The following is a 17,257-nucleotide window of genomic DNA, read 5'->3' on the forward strand; positions in this document are numbered from 1 at the left end:
GACTGGAACTGTATTTACTGGTAGAATCGGTACACAGCTCTGAATTAAATCTGTGGCTGTGTGAGTGTGTGTGTCAGGGCGGGGACACAACGCCCGTCCAAATCCCGTGCTAGGGGAAGGGAGGAGGGGAGGCGTGTGTGGCGGTGTCCTGGGACAGGCTGCCCTGTGCCTGCTGGCCCCACGGGGTTAAGTCAGCACCGCCTTTCACCCTCGTGTGCCCCTGCTGAAACAGCACAGGTCAGCATCATCTGGATCACAGGCCAGGCTTCCCTGAACAGGGCCCAGTTTGCAAAGCCAGGCGGGCTGCTTCCATCTTGCCCAGCCTCTACGTGTCTTTGTGACACGGCGATCCTCTGCGGGCTGCTGCGACCCGGAAGCTGTCGTACGGTTTCAGATGCGTTCCTGAGGAACCTCTCAAAGAGAGGTGATGCCCGTTTCGTGAACCGTGCCACTGACTGTTGTGTGTGTTTGGGTATAAGTGTTCCTAAGTAAACCAGACACAAAGTAAAATTTAAGAGTGACAAAGACATGGAAGTTGCGGAAGATGGCGATGACGGAGAACCGTGTGTTTATTTAAGGTCTAATCCTGCTCCACAGAGGGTAACGCAATATATGCTACTTCGGTCTCTGTTAAACTCAACTGTTCGTGCCGGTTCTTGTTCAGCAAATAAAGCACACGAGACCACCCTGCACATCTCCTCCATCTTACCTGGGGTATACCTGGCGTCAGAATTTCCCCATCCTCCACCTACACGAAGGGGAGAGTTATCCCACGTAGACAAGGGTGGCTTCTGACCAGTCAGTCCCGGAGGTGGGCGGGACGGAGCAGTGATGTTTTTAGGTGGTAAAGGGACCTTCCACAGCTCATGAGCCAGAGAGGTGTTTGTAACTGAACCAGGAGACCATGTCAATTTGGAATCACTATTTCTGGCTACTCACAGGGAGAAAACACAGCAGAGAGGGGGGAAGATAATACTTTTAGAAAAGAGAAAATTTAAATAATGATAGCACCCATTCTCCCACGAAAAGCAAACCAATCAAAAGACTGTCAAAAATCCCCAAATCAAACTAAACAGCCCAAAAACCACAAAAACCAAAATGAAACTGCTCCCTTGACTCAAAACAATTCAGATCATTCATCTAATATTCTTAATAATTTCAAGACTTGTGAAATTCTTAGCCCAGTGTACATTACTGTAATCGAAACTGAAACAAAGCTAAAAACACTCTGAATTACACTAAAATAGCAACTGGGAGCACATTCCCTTCATGACCATAACTGAGCCACTCGAGACCGCCACATGGATCATTACATAGATTTTAGAACTCTCTGGTTTACACACAGGAAAAAGGACCACAATAGTAGTCAGGCGGTCTCCTCAGGGGGTCTCCACCGCAGACGTTCACTGGGGGCCTGTGTGCGCTAAGTGCCCAGCTGCTGGGCACTTGGTGTGTGCTCTCTCTCTAGTCCTGACACACATCCTACCGAGGAGCACAGAGGTTAAGCAACTTGCCTATGGGTCCCGCACACAGCCAGGATTCAAACCTAGGCCTGTGTGGCTTAAAAAAGAAAGGGGGAAAAAAAAGCCAGCAAGCTCACTTCCTGAAGCATGCAGCCTCGTGGCAATCGGGGTGTGCGGGATCAGGCACACGGTAAACTATTTCAAAATAATGCTAAAAAACCATGGGGGGGGGGGCGGGGGTGCAAGAGGATGGAGAATTTTATAACTTCTGTCACTGTCCACCATTTTTCTACTTGATTCATAACGTGCACGTCCTGTAAGTCAGCGTGACTTTGAGTGTGGTCAGAAGACTGGTCACAACAGTTTCCTACTGGTGTGTGACAGCCGAGTACAGAAATTCAGAGTGAGTGTCTGTAAACTGACAGCAACGTGACATTGCCACAACTTGCACTTTTCCAGCAACTCCAAGTTCAGGTTTACTACACTTAATAAAATTATCAGTCTGTGAAGGATTAGAAATTACAAAAATAAAAGCTTCTTCATTGGAGAAGCGCTTTGAGAGAAAGCGCACTAACTAAGCTGGCTCTCAGACAGGAGTGACAGCAGGCTGTTTTCGGAAAAGACTGCTGGGTACGGTCCATTTGAAAAAGGGATCAATGGGGTTACAAGTGCTTTCCCAGGCTCAGAAATATACTCTCCTCCCTCCCTGAAAAGCCTTTAGACAAAAAGGAGAGGGGCCCCCCCCCACCCGCTCTGACGGGGCCTCGGCAAGCCCGGACGAGCCCACCTGAAGTGCTTTGTGCTGTACTGCTGAGGGGAACGTTGTAGTTGGAGGCACGAATGGATGACCAGGCACTAGTTGAAGGCAGCGTGGTGTTCAAGGATGAGGATGACCCTACGTGGGGGAAGAGCCCAATTAGTCATCCCCAGATCAAGGGACGTACGTGGTGCCTGAGAAGCAGCAGAAGCACCTGGTGAGGCTGCAACGCGACAGCACGGCCCAAGAAAGGAAAGCGGACGCCGGGGTCCGGGGCCGCTGCCTGTGCCCACGACCGCACCTTCCTGTCTGCTCATCATCCTGCTGCGGCTCGGGGACGTGGCTCCCCTCCTCCGCCTGATTCTCAGCACTGTCCGTGTCACTATCCGTGACACGCTCGGGGACAGCGGGCCTCCTAGTCCTAGTCCCGGCTCCAGGAGGGCTCGATCCTCCCGCCCCCAAGCCCCGTCTCAGCTCCAGGGACTTCTTGGTACACGCCCCCTGCCCAGCACCACTAGCTACTCTGGGCTGGACCGTGACCGCTCTGTCCTGGCTTCCCACTCCAGTCCCCCCTGCTCGCCGCAGCCAGCCCGCCCACCCACCTGCGACCGCAAGTCTGGGGCTCAAAACCTTCAATGGTGTGCTTCTTCTAACATCGAATCCAAACTCCTCTTCTGGCTATCTTGTACAAAAAGAAGCCCGTTTCTGCAAGCCACCAGATGCTTCCGTTAAGAAGCTGTGAGGCCCTATGCTTGGCTCTGTCCCGCTTTCCTCTGGGAGAGCAGTGGGTACATCCACTACTTCTACACAGCGGCCTAAATTCAGCCATTTTACAACGAGGAGGATGCCGTCCTTACCACTGTGGTATGGCCAACACCTGTTCACGAATGATGCATTTACTGTAAAATGCTGACTGCTTTACATTTTATTATAAGCTGGCTAGCGGAATAGGAGGATACAGGTTTCAGAAACGGAAAATGCTTCCATCTCATTCATCCTTGTCCGGGAGTGTGCACAGAACCCTGCAACTGGGCTGAAGAATAACCCTATGGTAGGTGGCGGGACGATTTCTTCTGATACCCCACTGAAACGTGTGTCTGAGTGGGACCCTTAACTTGGCCTTAATTTTCACTTTCGGAAAAACAAGGAAAGCTCAACTGCTTCTTCCCACGAAGTCCTTTAACACCCAGAGTGCATAAACAATTAACGACAGAAAATCTTTTACAAAAAGAAGAACCCGTTGCTTAACCATGTCAACACTGAAGCCACATATAAAGCAGATAAACACCTTTTAATTGTTACTACAATTACTGGAGAGCAAACGTTCGCTGGAGCTTTGTGTTAACTGATGCAGTGAATATGTTTGTTTACCATATCAGGTGCTAATAAGTCTCCATCGTTTCTAAAGTGGCAAAGAGTCACCTCTGGGAAAATGGCGAATTCTCTTTTTATGTTCACTATTCCCTTGGATGTCGGGTGCTGTGCTGTAAGTTTCACATCTGCTTTGAACCATTCTTAAACCATATCATCCAGCATCATTCAGAAATTCTGACTTGTGCCGCCTACGTACCACTGTTCCTGTCCCTGAGGTGGTCAACTTCCCGCACAGTATTAATTGAAAGATTGTTTATGACACTGCCAGGAGTGACGTAAGGGTCAGTTTCAGGGTCGATGTTTGGATAACCTTTCCATGGTTCACCAGGGCGAAATTCTGGGAAGGAAATACTTAAAATTAGTTCAGGCTTATTTGTCACTTAAAAATCCGTTATTAAATATCCAAAACTTTTATTCCTAAAGCCCACGCAATTCTCCTGATTCAGTTACCATAATTAGTGTAACATAAGCTGCTACTTATGAATAATTTGCACATTTTTGCTAGTGAAATAATTTCTCTGCGCTTGCATATTTTTATTTTAAATTTTTTTTTTTCAACGTTTATTTATTTTTGGGACAGAGAGAGACAGAGCATGAACGGGGGAGGGGCAGAGAGAGAGGGAGACACAGAATCGGAAACAGGCTCCAGGCTCTGAGCCATCAGCCCAGAGCCCGACGCGGGGCTCGAACTCACGGACCGCGAGATCGTGACCTGGCTGAAGTCGGACGCTTAACCGACTGAGCCACCCAGGGGCCCCTGCGCTTGCATATTTTTAAACACTAACATTTTAAAGCGCTTTATTAAATCACAAGCCATAGCAACGCAACAGAAAAGGCGGCCGTAACTACATTTCTGGTGACTCCTCAGCCCACAGAAAACACGGTCAAGTTGGTCCCCCAACACGGCGAAGAGGAACAACGAACGGAGGTTTTGCGTTATTCTTCACGCTGGCCTGCGGGACTGACTCCGCTCTCGCCGCCTGGAGCACAGGGGCACTGGTAACGGGCCAGACCCGCTCGCTGGCCCAAGACCTGAGGCTCAGCTTTCCATGCGTCCTATCCGTGTCCCCCCCACCCGCGGCCCAGGACTGGGTTACAGTAGAACCTACAACCTCTAGAGATAACGCAACCTTACTGGGAAGAAAGAAACCCTCACGGAGGAAGCCGGCAGCACTTTACCTGGTGGCCAATTAACACTGCTAGAGCCGTTAGGCGATTTGGCACGTGGCCAGCCGTCTCCTATTGAACCTGGAGGACTGGCTGGAGAAGTACTGCTGTTCATAAAGTCATAGGGAACAAACGGAGACTCTTCCAGCCTGAAACCACTTGAAATAGCACCTACAGAGGGAGACACAGGGCAGTAAACGTGAGGCAAAATATACGCGTGAATTTATTTCTTGCGGTTTCTCCAATAGCAAGAGAGAACTCGTCATGGGTCTGCGGGTTCCAAGTTGTGTTCTGCAGGCCATGTGAAAAGGCAAGGCGAAAACAAGGCTCTGCACTCGCCCAGACTTCAGTCACTTTTCACGCTCTCATGTACTGAGATCTGGAAATTATCATCACAAATTTTATTTCCGGAAGGATAATAAGGACCAGAGCCATCAACAAGTGACCCGGGTACAAGTACACACTTACTTTCAAATCGTTAAAACACTGGTATCTTGGCCTAAATGGAGAACGAGCACAGTGAAGTCTCTGTCCAGGAGGTGTGTGTGGGGGGAGGATGGGCAAGGGGTGATGAGGAGTGATGGAGAGAAGAAAAGAACCGTGGAAAAGGAAGAACGACGGTGGGGAACACTGTGAGTGCCAAAGAGGTGTACCCGAGAATCGAGACTGCTATGCATGTAATGAAGACAAATATCCTTTTTTTTCAGGATGTTTATATTTCTACTTATACACACCCCCTCGTGACTATACCACATTAGTGAAGCTACCTGTTATCAAAATTGAGTGTGAGGGGCGCCTGGGTGGCGCAGTCGGTTGAGCGTCCGACTTCAGCCAGGTCACGATCTCGCGGTCCGTGAGTTCGAGCCCCGCGTCAGGCTCTGGGCTGATGGCTCAGAGCCTGGAGCCTGTTTCCGATTCTGTGTCTCCCTCTCTCTCTGCCCCTCCCCTGTTCATGCTCTGTCTCTCTCTGTCCCAAAAATAAATAAACGTTGAAAAAAAAAAATTAAAAAAAAAAAAAATTGAGTGTGAAATCCCACAAAAGGGCAATTTATGCTCACTTAGAAATCGTCACTTGTTTCCTGATGATTTATTCTCCACACTGATCTTTGTTTTGCCTTATTAAAATTTTTTTTAATCTTTATTTATTTTTTTGAGAGAGCATGAGTCGGGGAGGGGCAGAGAGAGAGGGAGACACAGAATTGGAAGGAGGCTCCAGGCTCTGAGCTGTCAGTGCAGAGCCCGACGTGGGGCTCGAACTCACGGACCGTGAGATCATGACCTGAGCCAAAGTCAGACGCTTAACCAACGGAGCCACCAAGTGCCCCTGTTTATTTTTTTTTTTTTAATTTTTTTTCAACGTTTTTTATTTATTTTTGGGACAGAGACAGAGCATGAACGGGGGAGGGGCAGAGAGAGAGGGAGACACAGAATCGGAAACAGGCTCCAGGCTCCGAGCCATCAGTCCAGAGCCTGACGCGGGGCTTGAACTCATGGACCGCGAGATCGTGACCTGGCTGAAGTCGGACGCTTAACCGACTGCGCCACCCAGGCGCCCCTATTTTTAATAGATATACCTTGTCTATTTTTTGCTGACAGCAGAGCGCCTGATGCAGAGCTTGAACCCACGGACCGTGAGATCATGACCTGCGCCAAAGCCAGACACTTAACTGAACTATGCGGGGGCCCCTAATTACCTTCTATTAATCACTTCATGGGAGAAGGTGCAGAAGATGGGAAGTGAGATTGTATAGGCGGCAGGTGTAGTTGAAGCAAGCGGAGCTGGATTTATGCCACCGAAATGCTGTGTCTTAGAGGCGGGGCGTGTGAGCGGTGACTGTAAGGAAGGCCAACACCACCTGGGCACTAGTGTCTCACCCTGTCCTAGTGCTTGAGTGCTTCTGAGGTGTTGCCTTATAATAATACCTCCAAACCCCATAGGAGGTATTATTATACTCCCATTTAGCAGGTAAAGGTTGAGTTACTTGCCAACAGCTAATAAATAGCAGAGCTAGGTCTCAAATCCCAGGTGTCTATTTTGCCATTTTGCCATCATGTCAACTATCACTCCCACGCTGAAGAAAAATTCCAAATGTGATATGCCACTGAGTGGCAAATGTAACTTAGAATTCAGGTCTGTTTGATTTGGGGTTCGATGTTCTTTCTACCATGTGACCACTTCACCTTCCATTTCTGATAATCATCAGTCCAAGGTTCACAAACTAGCAAACTGACCTTTAAGCCAAGTTTAGTCAAATAAAGTTTCAAGATACAAATCCAGTGGAGAGGACCGAATGTCACAAATGTGTTAATCAGAGGGACAGATTTGATGCTGCTTAGGTTAGAAAGCAGAGAGGCTCTCCTGGCTGCCACCCAACCTACCCCCCCACCCCTCACCCCACCACCCACCCGGCCATTATCTTAAATCACTAAGTCCTATCAATTCTGCTTCCTACAATTTTGTGTTTTGCACAACTGCAACAATTTAGTTTTGATAGAATGCGCATGCTGCTGAGCAAGTGAAGGCAGGGCAGAAGGAAGAGGGAGAGAGAGAATCCCAAACAGGCTCCAATCTCAGTCCAACTCGGGGCTTGATCCCATGACCCTGGGATCATGAGCTCAGCTGAAACCAAGAATTGGATGCTCAACCGGCTGAGCCACCCAGGTCCCCCAAATGCAGTGATTTCTGAATTATTTTGTTTTGGGTCCCTTGTATGCAAAGAGTTGGATTTTGCTTTATGATTCAATCTGAATTTATTTTGATAAATTACTTTGGCTCATTTATGCTTATCAATTTTATATATATTTTGGTTCTAGTTTCTCATATTATTTTATATGATGCCTTTTATTTCTTCACAGATTTTTTTTTTTTTTTTTTTTTTTTAAGTTTACTTATTTTGATAGAAAGAGAGAGGGAGGGAGAGGGAGGAGAGAATGAGAGCAGGGACAGGCAGAGAGAGAGAGGAGAAAATCCCAAGCAAGCGCTATGCTGTCGGCACAAAGCCCAGACTTGGGGCTCAAAATCACGAATTGTGAGATCATGACCTGAGCCGACATCAACCGTCAGGTGCTTAACTGACTTGACCACCCAGGAGCCCTGATTTCTTTATAGATTCCTTAAAAACTCTAAAAATATGGAACCTGTTTTTCTCTTTTCTGAAAATGTGGAAGGCTTACGTTTTTGTTTCAGTGGGTGTCTTTGTAACTTGTTTAATCTCGTCTTCAAAAAATTCTGAGATATAGCTGACGTATAACACTGTGTTAGTTTCAAGTGCACAACGTAAGAATTTGATGCTCTTATGTACTGTGAAATGATCATATAGCTCTTGAGTAATGACTACACTGGGTCAGACTACACTGTCTCCTGTTTGGCTAAGCTCTGGATCAGGCACAGAAGTTTCCCAGCTGATCTCCACTCCCCAGGTCTCCACAAAGCAGCCAGAGTAATCCCAAACACAAAACATGCCACTTCCCAGCTGAACGGTCTCCAACAGGTCTCCATTGCAGAGGGGGGAATACTCAAACTCTTCAATCATTTATAAGGCCTCCACCCATCAGCCCTGGGTTCCCCTCTCATCACCTCTGCTTCGTTAACTCCTGTTATCTTTCGTATCTCAGCTTAAGAGATCACAACCTTCTTCTGGAATCCTTCAGCTACTGCCCCCAACCCCAAGACGGAAATAAATATTCTATATATGTACCCCCACCACAGAACAACGTGCTGGGTGCTGATGAGGGGAAAAGATTTTATCAACTGCCTTCTAGTTGTAGGATCTTAAGACCATAAAGCTTCCCAGATAACCTGGTCCAACCCTTCTGCGACGCACGCACAACTTCCTGGTCAGATGTCCTTGCCATTCCACCCTACCTCACTTAACGAATCTGTCTTTTCTTACTCCGGAAGGTGTGCAGTAAAGAGTTAGGACAGTAGGCCCAGAGTACACATTACAAAGAGCTACGAGACTGGCCCTCCCTCACTCCTGGGCTCCTCCAAGCCCACAGCATATCCTGCAGATAAGAGTACCTTTGCATACCCTGCACCTCAGCCAAGCCAGATCATTTCTGGTAACAAGGTGACTTCTGGTGAACATCTACTTCTGTCTGCCCGAGGCCTGGGTCATACAGTATTTTTATCAGATCTCTGAGAGGTCTGCGGGGGTTGGAGACCGCGTAACACAACCACGCAGGTGCTAATGCCTATGTGACTGACCCCCCGATAAAGACCCTGGATGCCAAGGCTTGTGTGAGCCTCTCTGGGCGGCAATACTTTGTATGTGGTTTCACACACTGTGGCTGGAGAATGAAGTCCGTGAAACTTCACTGGGAGAGGACAACAGGAAACTTCTCCTGGACTCTGCCCTATGCACCTTTTTCCTTTGCTGACTTCCATCTGTATTCTTTTGCTGTAATAAAGCATAACCATGAGTCATACAGCTTTCCTGACTTCTGTCAATTCTTCTGGCAAACCAGTGACCTTGAAAGTGGTCTTGGGGACTTCGGACACAGAAGGTCTCCTGGGTTTGCCCTTTCTTCTCTGCTCCACAAGTAACTTATTACTAGCTCTCTATGGTGATAAACAGAGACCCCATCTCAGACAGTGTTGTGAGCAGTCAATGCTGGCCAAAGCCTTCCCCACAGGCGGCTCCCTTCCCCAGCCTCAGCTCGGGTTTGACGTGAGCCTGAACACTACCATCACATCCCTCCCCCTTAAAGATGATCTCTACCCCGTTCCACTGCTAGGGGACAACAGCCCCTCTCTTCTACAACACGGAAGCACAAATGCCAACATGAACTCAGGGTTGATGAAGAAGCGAGGGAGGTTGGCTACAGGCAAACTCCCATGGTCCTTCCCCAAGTGGGAGCATGACTAGAGAGCGAGATCTCTCTGGTTAGGGACCGTAGGAAAATCTCTTTCCCCCAGTGGAAGGGAGGGCACAGGCGTGAGGGGAGGGAGAAGAGAAACGGAACAAGCCCCGCACTCCCAAGTACGTGCAAACGCAAATGGCAAATGCTGCCACCCGGGGCTGGGCAGGGGTGGGGGCAGTGGGGACCACGGGGCGGGGCAGCGAGCGCACCAGCAGGCAGCTACCCCGCTCCGGGTGTGCACTGCTCCGGAGCTCCGTGCCGCCAGGGCTGCTTGTTTCTAAGAGACGCCACAAGTCTGAATTTGTGCGTGAAGTTTTCTGACTGTTTACACGGATGTTGAAAAAGATGATTTCAAAGTCGTGAGGGTCTAACAAAACATAACACGTGGGCTGGCACCTAGCTGAACACCGACAGCCAGGTGTGAATTTTTTTGTAAGTGAGAAAGGGAAACCACAGTGAACTATCAATAATGGGAATAGGATGATTAACATTCCTCTCCCTCTTCTTAATATAAGGAAAGGGGAAAACAAAGCCAACAAATAAGATTCCGAGTCTCCGCTGGGAGAGAGGCCAGCAGGAGCCACCGATCAGGAAGGAGCAGCCCCGGGAGGGGAGAACGTCAGAGTGTGAGGAACTGGAGGGTAGTAGTGTAAGAAAAAGCACTTCTTTACACAGACTGCAAAGCTTTTTGAAAAAGCCAACGCTCTAAGACTCGACATTTAGCAGGCTCTCACATACAGATATCAAACCGTCTTTCCTTCTGGAGCTGAAGACCAAAACCACAACCGGGTCAAGAAGTATTTCCGAAACCATTTTTACAAAGGAGGAAAAAATACAACGACAAAGAAAGAATCAAACCAACAAAACAGAATACATCAAACATTCTTGATTCTGAAAAAATTTTTGAGAGAGAAGGAGAACCTGTGCAGGGGGTCCAGGGGGAGGGGGGGAGAGAGAGAGAGAGAGAGAGAGAGAGAGAGAGAGAGAGAGAGAGAGAGAATCTTAAGTAGGCTCCATGCTTAGCTCGAAGCCCAACACAGGACTCAATCCCACAACCCTGGGATCACGGTCCAAGCTGAATGCAAGAGTCGGTCGCTTAACTGACTGAGCCACCCAGTGCCCCATTCTTAATTTTTAAGGGGATGAAATGTAAGTCTGGAGATATCGAAATAATACCTATGAAACAAAACCACTGGTCTTGGGTTAGTTACTGTCAGCTATGCCACCTGCTCAAGTACAGACAAGGAGAACATTCTGGGAGCAGAGAAGCATGTAAATATTAAGTAATTTGTATAACTAATAGAAATATTTTTAAGGAAAGAAAGAATGACTAAGTTTCAAGCATCAAATTAAGTAAATAAAGAACAGCAGGGATCTAGACTGGAGCAATGAAAAAGGATCAACCTCTTCCTTACTCGGAAGAAGAGCACTTTCCTAGAACATATATAGGAATAAAAGTATTTACTGTTTAAGCTAGTAACTAAAAAACTTAAGAATTTACTGCTTACACTGCAGATGTATGCAAAAACAGTCCATGCGATAAAATGAGTGGAAAAAAAAGATCAACATTAAGTTGTAAAAGAAGATAAAATATAAATACAAAATCATTTGATTAATTGAAGCCAATGAAGGACACACGGGAACGGGCTGCTTACAGGAAGGCCCCGCCGCCCAAATGGCCACAGGCCAGGTGCCAAGCCACAAGGGAAGAGCTTGACGGCTGTTACCGCATTCAGTCCCTTTAACAATTCTGGGAGGTCTCATTTCCTTTTGCAGGTGCAAACACTGTGGCTTAAGGAGTTTAGGAACTGGGATGAAATCCTAAGTGTATGTGACTTTAAAATCTATGCTGAGGACCCCATTTATGTGACACACACCATGTACCAGTGTGCCCGAGCACTGTAGGATACATGAGGGATGTGACACCTGCCACAGCAGTGCACGGAAGGCAAGAGGTCATTTTTACAAAGAAACTGAGGCTCAGATAAGCAGGGCAGACATGGAAAACTCCATTTTACCCCGAGAAGACAGAAAACCATAGGACAGAAGCGTTTCTCTGGCTCTCTACATCTGACCTCTCCAGCTTCTCCTTTCACTAGAGCCACACCCGGAGGCTGTCCTTGTTCTTTTCTAGGCTCCACTGCTCTGGGCAACCTTGTCCATGTCCATGACCTCAACATTCTGATGAATACCAAACCTTATTCTAGCTCAGATTTTTCTTCTGAGTGCTGACCTCTATTCCTGATGTCTTTAGAAAACATTTTTTTTTTTTAATGTTTTATTTATTTTTGAGAGAAAGAGACCAGGAGCAGCGGAGGGGCAGAGAGAGGGAGACACAGAATCTAAAGCAGGTTCCAGGCTCTGAGCGGCCGGCACAGAGCCCGACGTGGGGCTCCAACTCACAAACTTCAAGATTGTGACCTGAGCCGAAGTTGGACGCCTAACCGACTGAGCCACCCAGGAGTTACCCCCCCTTTTTAAAGTTTATTTATTTTGAGAGACAGAAAAAGTGTCAGCAGGGGAGGGGCAGAGAGAATCCCAAGCAGGCTCTATGCTGTCAGGGCAGAGCCTGATGCAGGGCTAGATCTCATGAACTGTGAGATCATGATCTGACCCAAAATCAAGAGTCGGGCGCAGGGCGCCTGGGTGGCTCAGTCGGTTAAGAGTCCAACTTCAGCTCAGGTCATGATCTCATGGTTCTAGCCTCACAACGGGCATTGTGCTGACCGCTCAGACAGAGCCTGGATCCTGCTTCAGATTCTGTGTCTCCCTCTCTCTCTCTCAAAAATAAATAAACATTAAAAAAAAAAAAAAAATCTTTTTTTTAAAAAGAGTTGGGCACTTAACCAACTAAGCCACCCAGGCACCCGGCCCCAAGCCCAGTCTTAAAGGTCAAGGGGTTGGGCTGAAGGAGAGAGGCAGGAGGTGGGTTACGGATAATCATGTATTTGCACAAGGACTTAAGTTAGTTACCCAGCCCTTCCATCCTTAATTCTAAGGCTGTTTTTGGTGCACTCTCTCCTCATCCACTGCCTTCTGCCTCACTTACACTGCTTGGAGTCTTCTGTGTCTCTGGGTTGAAAATTTAAGATGATTTACGGCACAAAGTGGTCTGTGATTTGCTCATTCTGGCCTCTACTGTCCTAGATTCTCCTTCCTCCCTTTTCCCCCTCACCTCCGTGACACGCGTGCATAACAGAACCCCGCGGGTTGTCCTGCGTTTGAACTTTTCAAATGCTCTACTCTTTTTGCCATCCTCTCTCTACCCCTTCATGTGTTCTGAAGACCCGCTTCTTAGTCTCCATATAAAAGCCTTTCCAGACCCAGCGCACCGAAAGGTTGTCGTTCCTGCCCCCTGCCACCCCCCAACAGTGGACCGCACACTGCCATCCCACGTGTGCCAACATCTCAGTCCGTCCGTGTTCCTGGCACCTACCACAGGGTGTAAAAGCTGTCACGTGCTGACTTTTGCTACCAAACCAAAGAGCTCCGTTCAGGGCAAGTACTGCTCCTGGCTCATCTATGCTCAATGGTGTGCGTGCGTGTGCATGTGTATCCAGGTGGCCAAGAACGGTCCTTTGGAAAGCAGAAAATGTTCCACTAACATTTGCTAGATGGACTGATGTTAAATAGGTTGAAAATTATATTTCTAAAAAAAAAAAATGTAATTAACGGATGAAAAGACAATAATATTGAATCTATATGATTTACACAAAGCAACAAAATACATGAAGAAAATGTGCCATTATACAAAACACTGACAGAAATCAAATTATGCTGGGAGTTTTTAATACCCTCCCCATCATACTAAGTTAAGTAAATGTTAAGTAGAACACTAGAACGATCAAATCTATTGCAAAAACCTAAATGACCATTAAAGAGGGACAAATTTTTAAACCACAAATGTATACTGAATCTTGATTTTGTACAAAATCATTAATTGTGTTAATTGTGCCTTTTTAAAAATTTAAGATTTAATAACTAATAAGCACTTTTTAATAATGAGGAAAGGGTCTAAGTGGATTTGGCTACAAATACAGACATTTAAGATAAAATAAAAGCCTGAATTTAGTATTCTACAGGGTTTTGTTTTGTTTGTTTTTTTAAGTACAACATGTAAGAATGTATTTCATACCATGTTTGCTGGAGTTTTGATCCAAAGATGTGTTCACAGAAATGCTGTCCACTGTAGTCCACTTCCTTAGTCTTGACTGTGGCTCTTTAATACTGTTCATATCCATATTTACATTCAAGTTTGAGTTCAAGCCTAAAAACAAAACAATATTTTAATAGAAAACCACTTTATAAAATATAACATGTTTTCCTTCCAATACCACGACCTCCATTTTCTAGAAAAAAAACATGTAACTAATCTAATGTTTTTAATCCTGTAACCTGGGACTGTTCCTTAGCAGGTATCACCCTACAAATGTGCACAGCCAAATGATTACAGACAAGCACAAGGTAGGCAGAACACTCTGGGCCCCTGGCCAAGGTTGTGTAGAAATCCTCAATAGATATTCTAATATTCAATAACCCAATGTTTTCAAACCGTGAAACTGTTAAAACTATAATTGTGTTAATGTGGAAAACTATTTCTCTATAGAATATGATTATTTTAAAATTCCTTGGTGGGGCACCTTGGTGGCTCAGGCAGTTGGAGCACCCAACTCTTGATTTCGGGCTCAGGTCATGATCTCAGGGTTGTAGGATCAAGCTCCACATTTGGCTCCATGCTGAGTGTGGAGCCTGCTTAAGATTCTCTCTCTCCCTCTGCCCCTCTTGTGCTTGCTCTCTCTCAAACGATAAACAAATAAATTTCCCCGGTAAAAAGAGACAATTTTAAGGAAGCTCAATATTAAAGTTTATCTCCAATAAAATAGATCTCTTTAGCTATCCCCCAAGAGCACCACGCATGAAGAAACATAGGGAATCATGTTCAGTTATCTTTTGCTTATAAACAAAAGTTTTCAACTGGCTTGCCAGCCAAAGGACACCGTCATTGAAAAGCAAAAATGTCCTGGGGCGCCTGGGTGGCTCGGTTGGTTGAGCATCTGACTTTGGCTCAGGTCACGATCCCATGGTTTGTGAGTCTGAGCCCCGCATCAGGCTCTCTGCTGTCAGTGCGAAGCCTGCTTTGGATCCTCTGACCCCCTCTCGATCTCTGCCCCTTTCCCACTTGTGCTCTCTCTCTGTCAAAAGTAAAACAAACATTAAAAAAAAAAAAAAAAAAAAAAGTAAAAACGTCCTGCTCTAATAATTTAGAGACTCCCTTATCTCAAGGCGCAACTTCCTTGACCTTTGGTGATGAAACACATCACACTCAGATATTCTCTGTTGAAACAGGATGGAAATTTCCATCTTGCATACTGTGGGTCAGAAAACTGTTAATCCAGGGTTTCTTAAGTGTGATCCAGGGACCATCAACATCAGAATCATCTGAGATTCTTGTTAAAAATGAACACTTTTCAATGGGAGCCAGAATCTCTGGCCACATAGCCAGGTGGTTCGTATTTTAAAATTTCAAAACAAATAGTTTTAAATACTTGGGTTTGACGACAGTCCATGTGATATCAGGTCAAACTTAAAAACTTTAATAACGTGGGGCGCCTGGGTGGCTCAGTTAGGTGACCAACTTTGGCTCAGGTCATGATCTCACGGTTTGTACGTTCGAGCCCCGCATTGGGCTCTGTGCTAACAGCTCAGAGCCTGGAGCCTGCTTCGGATCCTGTGTCTCCCTCTCTCTCTGCCCCTCCCCCACTCACACTCTGTGTCTCTCTCTCAAAAATAAATAAAACATTGAAAACAAACTTCAATAACATAAATTCTCTAATATCATCCCAATTTTTTGAAGAGAGCAATTACATTTGCTGTTCTCTGGACTCATCAACCAGACCCAAGACTCGGCAAATTTTTCTGTGAAGCTTCAAATAGTATCTCAGGCTCCGTGGGCCACAAGGGTCTGTGGGTCTCTGTGCAACTCTGTTTTAGCACAAAAGCAACCACAGAAAATACATTAACAAAAGACCATGGCTGTGTTCCAATAAAACTTTCTTTACAAAACCAGGCCACCGGCCAAATGTGGCCAACAGGCTCCAGTCTGCCAATGCCTGATTTAGACAACCATGCTGTGTTGGTATGGGTTAGGCAGACCTCTTAACCAGGAAAATGCATCTCTCTGTCCTTGCTGAGAGTCCACAGCAATATGAGGGGGAGCCAGAGTGAAGCGAAGCAGGGCAACAGCAGGCCCCACCCCGCCCACGGCCAAGAGCAGGCTAGCTCGTTAGCTGTCTTCAACACACTTGGGCTGGCAACCAATCAAGCTGGCTTTTGAGAAGCCATTTTAAGGGAAAAGAGAGAAAGCAAAAGCAAAATCAACAGAGCGTCAACAATCAAGGCTCAAAATATAATCAAAGGCACAAAGAGAAAAGAGACCCAGGGAGGGGGAAAACATACAAGCCTGAAGTTTCCAGAGGGAGACAGGGAAAGAAAGGAAGAGGGGAGCTACTGCAAGGGCAACAGAGGCAACCCTCCTGCCTCTGTGTCCTACACTCAACACTCATGCCAGAAATCACCCCTAAAGACTCAGACAATCGTGACAATTTCAGGCGCTGCCCCACAGAAGCCACTCATCCCAGTTATTCCCCAAAGCGGCACTGCTCCGGGTGTCTCTGGCATGTGGTTACTAACCACCCTCCCCCCCTCCCCCCTCCCACACACTCTACGAGGAAACCACCTGGGGCTCGAGAGCAACTTCACCTTTATTCTAACCCACTTTAAATGAGCAGGGAGTTTTTGAAACAGCATGGTTTTCTGGAATGGAGAGAGGCCTTCCTGGAAGCAGGGAGATAGGCTGACCCTGGGAGAGGCAGGGCAGCTCCCGGAGAGGAACGAGCCACAGAGCCGGCATGGTTCCGAGGGGACAGAACTGTGCCGCCAAGGGAGAAGACGTCAGGCAGCGGCTCCTGGTGTCAGGTGAATGCCCCGGCCAAGGAGAAACCCACCTATAGGGAAGTTGCTGAAAGCATTTATTGGTGACGGCCCTTTCTGCAGCTCGGGTGTAGTGTGGGGCATGACGTTCTCGAGGAAAGGTTTCATGGCTGGCTGATGGAGTGGCTGCTGCTGAGCTGGCGGGGTCTGTTGCTTCACCAACAGGTTGGGGTCCAGTTGGCGAGACTGCTGCATCATTTGCTGCTGCACACTAAGAGGTCGACCCTGAAAACAACCAAGTGATCGGGAAACACTGGAGAGAAAGTCTTTAGGGATACCCAGGTATTCCCCCCTCAACTGCCGAATTCCCCTCCTCCCCGGCAGGAAGGTGAATAATCACCATGCTCCAGTTAACACGACCTCCGGGCAAACAGGAGACTTAACGCATCACATATTTTGTCGTATCTTGATACAGGCATTTCGCCTCTCTTGTCACAAGCTCGAATGAAGTGAGTTCAGTGCAAGCGAAGCAAAAGGGGAAAGAAGGGTGCGATCTACCTGCTGGTCTTGCTGCTGCCGGTTCCCAGAAGGCACGCTTCTCTGACTCTGCGCCCTTTGCTGCTGCGCTAACAATCGCTGGAGGGGAGATGGCGAAAAGGCCGTCAGCGTCTTGTCAGAGTCGTGTCATAGAGCAAGCTTCGGG

General features: G+C 47.1%; 1 protein-coding gene across 13 annotated transcripts in view; it reads right to left on the minus strand.

Annotated features, from left to right (window-relative positions):
- Nucleotides 1-17,257, minus strand: part of TNRC6A (trinucleotide repeat containing adaptor 6A) — a 201,274-nt gene that overhangs the window by 5,164 nt on the left and 178,853 nt on the right. For all 13 annotated transcript variants that reach the window (XR_015245648.1, XM_086692683.1, XM_086692680.1 and 10 more), the window contains 7 exons: nucleotides 17,113-17,190; nucleotides 16,629-16,839; nucleotides 13,760-13,891; nucleotides 4,774-4,932; nucleotides 3,791-3,931; nucleotides 2,251-2,358; nucleotides 710-931 (listed from right to left, as the gene is read on the minus strand). Coding sequence is in view for 12 of the 13 variants with exons in the window: in XM_086692683.1 (XP_086548809.1) it covers nucleotides 710-931; nucleotides 2,251-2,358; nucleotides 3,791-3,931; nucleotides 4,774-4,932; nucleotides 13,760-13,891; nucleotides 16,629-16,839; nucleotides 17,113-17,190 (1,051 nt within the window). In the remaining variant the exon portion in view is untranslated. The remainder of the gene's footprint in view (nucleotides 1-709; nucleotides 932-2,250; nucleotides 2,359-3,790; nucleotides 3,932-4,773; nucleotides 4,933-13,759; nucleotides 13,892-16,628; nucleotides 16,840-17,112; nucleotides 17,191-17,257) is intronic.

Source organism: Puma concolor, chromosome E3, assembly GCF_028749965.1.
Source record: "Puma concolor isolate L17-30 chromosome E3, mPumCon1.1.hap2, whole genome shotgun sequence".
In the NCBI taxonomy this organism is placed as follows: Eukaryota; Metazoa; Chordata; class Mammalia; order Carnivora; family Felidae; genus Puma; species Puma concolor.